Source organism: Clinocottus analis, unplaced genomic scaffold (assembly GCF_023055335.1).
Source record: "Clinocottus analis isolate CAN_PGR_092001 unplaced genomic scaffold, fCliAna1.0.p SCAF_11, whole genome shotgun sequence".
Classification (NCBI taxonomy): domain Eukaryota; kingdom Metazoa; phylum Chordata; class Actinopteri; order Perciformes; family Cottidae; genus Clinocottus; species Clinocottus analis.
This window is the reverse complement of record NW_027175832.1, coordinates 20773084-20778341: the sequence shown is the minus strand read 5'-3', so window position 1 is coordinate 20778341 and position 5258 is coordinate 20773084. Positions and strand designations below refer to the sequence as shown.

General features: G+C 46.8%; 1 protein-coding gene across 1 annotated transcript; it reads right to left on the bottom strand.

Moving 5' to 3' along the window:
- Window positions 1-685: 685 nt before the first annotated feature.
- On the bottom strand, window positions 686-1171 carry LOC137802977 (uncharacterized). The gene has a single exon (XM_068601215.1). The coding sequence runs from the start codon at window positions 1169-1171 to the stop codon at window positions 686-688; it is 486 nt and encodes a 161-aa protein (XP_068457316.1).
- Between the last annotated feature and the right edge of the window lie 4087 nt (window positions 1172-5258).

Here is a 5258-nt window from a genome sequence, read left to right as displayed (position 1 = left end):
AAGGGACTAATATGAACGTTGTTTATTTTAATTGCTCCAGAATTCAGACACAATACTTTGTCTCCGATGGTCTCCTTGAGGATTTAACAATACTTCAATATGTTGAGAAGGAACTTGTTTCTTTGAATTGTTTAATTGGACCTTATCGGGTCCAATGGGCTTCCATCAGATCATTGCTGTTTTGCAGCTCTGGGTCGGGGTTGATGGTTCTGGTGTCGTGTTTCTTTCTGTCACAACTGAAACCTGGAGGACAGCAGGAAGGGAACTGAAGTCTGGTGTTTCACTTGGACTCTCCAGTGAGAATGAAAAGGTTCTGGGCTCGCGTCCCCTTCCAGGTGTCAGTCATCAGTATTCCTTTTGTCTTCGGGCCAACCGGATCCAAACTGAGCGGCGGCACGATGCTTCAAACCGAGTCGCACCGCAAAGCCAACAAAGAGCCCAGCTCCCCTTCGGCTCTTTAGAAGAAGAAGAAAAGCTGTCTTACTTTTAATTGGCCCTCCATCAAAGAGACGAGTCTTCCCGAGAAACACGGAGTCCTTTTAATTCTCTCGTTAGCTTTTCAATTACTAAGCAGCGCTCCGACGGGAGACCAGTCCTTTTATACGGAAATGAACCAGCAGCGAGAAGTAAAGAGGGTCTGCTGGAGCCTCCTGGTACCCAGACCAGAAGTGGAGACATTCAGCTTTTACTCCCACGGGGCTTTGGGTCCATTGGGTCCAATGGGGTTTGGGTCCCATGAGGCTTTGGGTCCATTGGGGTTTGGGTCCATTGGGGCTTTGGGTCCAATGGGGTTTGGGTCCAAAAGGGCTTTGGGTCCATTGGGGTTTGGGTCCATGGGGTTTGGGTCCATTGGGGTTTGGGTCCATGGGGTTTGGGTCCATTGGGGCTTTGGGTCCATGGGGGCTTTGGGTCCATTGGGGTTTGGGTCCATTGGGGCTTTGGGTCCATGGGCTTTGGGTCCAATGGGGTTTGGGTCCAAAAGGGCTTTGGGTCCATTGGGGTTTGGGTCCATTGGGGCTTTGGGTCCATGGGCTTTGGGTCCATGGGGTTTGGGTCCATGGGGTTTGGGTCCATTGGGGCTTTGGGTCCATGGGGGCTTTGGGTCCATGGGGGCTTTCGGTCCATGGGGGTTTTGGGTCCATAGGCTTTGGGTCCATGGGGTTTGGATCATTCTGACCTTTGAACTCTCCGATGGGAGGCATTGGGGTCTTCACTCTTTTTTTGCTTTTCATGATGTCACTGGAGTTAAATCTGCAACTCCTCCAAAAAGTTATTTAAATAAATTTATTTTGCTTCGTCAATACGTTTAGGAGATTTTGTCTTTTTTTAAAATGTCGACTGACTTTATGTTTATTGTACATTTTGTCTCTAATTCTTGGTAAATTAATAACACAAATACAGGCGGGGAGAGGGGCAGTCTGTAACCATAACTGTACATAAGATGTTCTGAATTATTATTATTAACAAGATATGAATTGAATGTTAATTTCATTCATGCTGGCTGCAGCGCTGTGTGTGTGTGTGTGTGTGTGTGTGTGTGTGTGTGTGTGTGTGTGTGTGTGTGTGTGTGTGGTTCTTCCTCTTCACTTCATTTGCTGCTTTAAAGGAAGCGTCTCGGTTCCCTGTGAGACGATGAGTCAGCGCTCGGTTCCAGTCCAGCGACACGACCTCCATGCTGGAAACATCAGGAGACTTTTCTTCTTCTTCTGTTTCTTCACTTTACTCAGAACGTCATCGTCAAGCTGTCGGAGCTCCTCTGAGTCTCATACTTATTGTTCTGCACCGAGACGCCAAAGCAACGTCTGAACACCAGAAAAACGACTTCAATGCAATAAATTTGAGCGCAGCATCGCTGAGATGATCCTTTAACAACTCACAGAAATGTGAATTCCTCTTCATCATTTTCTTCATTCTGATTGAAGACAAAGTGAAACCCGTTGTGTTGCAGTGAGTGAAGGCAGCAGGATGTGTTCCCTCAGCAGCTTCAGCTCCAACGCTGAAGTTATCAGCGATGAAACCAGTTAAAGTTGCATCACATCCGGAGTTTGGGGCGGATTAAAGACACACATGCTCTCTGCAAAGTGGGATTAAAATCCCGTAGCTCTGCAAACTGAGATTAATGTAAAGCTGCCTCGGTGTCGCTGCAGCGGGCGAAGTGTGTGTCGTCCGCTCGGCCTCACACACACTCTCCTGTCCGGCGCTGCAGATCGCCGCCGCAGAGATTTACGGCGCAGATGTTTTGTCTTTCGGCCCTCGGTGTCACGTTCTGCTGTCACCCCCCTCCCCCCCCCCTCTCCCCTCCCCCTCCCCTCTCCTCCTCCCCCCTCCTCCCTCCTCTCCTCGCCCCTCCCCCTCCTCCCCCCCTCCCCTCCCCCCGCCGGGCGGCGTTTATGGGGCAGCACGCAGCGACGCTGCAGCCATTTTAATTATGTGGGCCAATAAATCTGCTCTGAAGACATAATGTCAGTGAACAAAAGACACAGAGGCTGGAAGACGAGGAGCTCGTGTTTCAGCGAGTTCTTGGCTGGTTTAGCGCAGCTGTACGAACCCCAAAGCAACAGTGTTGATGTGATTTAATTGCAATAAACGAATAAAAATGATCCAGAAAGAACCGCATGAGGATGCAGGTGTGTAAAAGTCTTCATTCATGCTCTGACAGGTCTGTCTTCAAGAAGACAAGCAAATAACTCTTGAAACGCTTGTTTTCTGAATGGAGTTTGGTTGATCGCTGCTAGGCTATGCTAACGTCGTAGCCGTTTCCTCTACACAGTCTGCCTTTGTGTTTCATCGCATCGGGCCTGAACGCAGCTTTAACCTCATGAACCCAACGCTCTGTTTTTCTCTTCTCCAGAAAATGAGAAATGTGTTTTTTCAAAACTGAAACGATCTCCTCATCCTCAGCTCAGACACACAATGCAATTTAAAAAAACTCAAGGAGTCATTTTGGAGCAATCGTGCTCAGGGCGGAGCCAGGGCCGGCCGGTTGGTCCTCACGCTGCGATCAGGACGACGGCCGAGTGGTTCGAGGGTTAAAGACAGAATTTAGGGCGATGAAGACCAGCGGAGCAAACCGAAGCTCTTCCTGCTCTTCGTCATCTCAATTCTGCTAAAAGCGGATTAGCAGAGCGCCGCGCTCTCCTCTGATTGTTTTTAGGAATGGAAGAGATTCGTTTGGTGACATATTGCCATGTCTATTTCTGTGAGGAACGTCCCCCACGAGTGAACTTCATCAGTCATCCTGAAACTCGCTGCAGCAGCCGGCCGCGAGGAGGACGAGTCACCGCCATGTGAGCGCCTCCCTTCTTTAATTAGAGCGTTTAAAAACAGCAACAGAGCGCTGCTGTCTGCAGCTCGATGGCTGCTGCCAGTTAACCAAATCCATCTGATGCACCGACCACGAGGAGTCATGAGCTTCAACCCCACAACAGGAACGCAGATTGGATCTCTGATTTTACAAAGAATTGTTTGGTTTCTTCCAATAAATCATGACATCAACTATTTCTCTATGAATATCAGCCTTTCACTAAGAAAGAAGTGGAAAAAGAGAAGCGCTAAATAAGAAGTGAAGCCTGGCTGACATTTAAATTTGGTTGATTATCGTTTTCACGCAGCGTTTGTCGCCTCAGATGTGAGAGTTCATGAATTCCTCTGATCCGCTGATCCAGGTCGTGTCCCAGCGGGACGCCGCCGCCGCCAGAGCGTCGAGTCAGAAGCTCATTCGGTAGTTTTCCTGACGAGAGCTCGAACTAAAGGACGACTTCCTGTCATGTTACTGCACGAAGAAACGAGACGGCGGCTGAGCCTCGATGTTTGAAACAAGCAGGAAACTTTAAAATGTCTCCACATCGTACTTTAAATTAGCAGAAACTAATTAAAACCTTTAATCAGAGATGTTTTACGACTTATTATTAATTAAATCAACAAGTTTTTAGTTTAAATGTAGAAAGTGAAGATTCTCATCACCAGAGAAGAATATTGGACAAGTAACTGTATCAGGCGACTCCTCTGGTTGTATAGAAGTCTATGCTTCATGTGTTAAAGCTACATTCTCTCTCCTGACCACCAGGGGGCGACTCCTCTGGTTGTATAGAAGTCTATGCTTCATGTGTTAAAGCTGCATTCTCTCTCCTGACCAGCAGGGGGTGACTCCTCTGGTTGTATAGAAGTCTATGCTTCATGTGTTAAAGCTACATTCTCTCTCCTGACCACCAGGGGGCGACTCCTCTGGCTGTATAGAAGGTCACTTCCTGTTCACTGGTTGCACAATAACTACCTGATGTCTTCTTCTTATATTCAGTCTATGATTATAATACTTCTTTATGGTGTTGTCGGCTGTAAATAAAGATGCAGACGCAGCAAGTCAAGAAATTCCAGGTTCCTTCATTTTGAATCTCTTGTCCAATAGTTTTTGTCCTTTCACGTCTTTCTGCTCGCCTGTTCGCCATTTTGCTGAGTCAGGAAGTCTCTGCATGTTTACAGACGGAGCCGTCAGCTCTTTGAAGGAAAATCATTTTGCGTGCGAGGTATAGAAGAGGCGACGTCTCGGGCCAAATATTCCTCCATCAGCAGTTCAGTCCGTCTGAATCAGAGTGAAGCAGCCGGAGCCCGGTGGTGCGAACCCCACGTTCACACACCGTGCCGCCATCTTACTTCAATACGGATCAAAAGCTTTAATGACCACTTCATGAAAAGTCTAAAACTTTTTCTGGTGAACTTTTAAAACGCTTGTTTTCTGAATGGAGTTTGGTTGGATGGACGCTCGGCTGTTATTGTGTTATATTAGGATGAGATCATACTTTATTATACATACACAGTCAAACAGTAAAAAAAACAGTTAAGAGGAATATAATAGCATTATTAAATATACAGACTGAATAAAAACGAGTAATGAAAAGCAGATGATGAAGGTCATTAAAGTGTTTTGTGGTGAACTGAGAGCTCAGCTTGTTACGCAGCCTGGCAGCAGCAGGAAGGAAGGACTTCCAGAGTGAGGCTGCATGATGTTAAATGAACTTTGCTTCTACATTTCATGAACAATCCTGGAAGATCAGCGCTGCGACGGCTGGACTCGTTTCCTTAAACCTTCAACAGGTGTAAACTTGATAACATTGTGAATCTAAACTCTATGAAACCAGGTTCAAGTCCCTCACGCCAACTTAACTCACCTTCATACGTTTAAATAGACACAAAACTGGTCAAAGTCCCTGAACCTTCTATCTGGATTATGTGTTAATTAAATGGACACACACCTGTGTGCT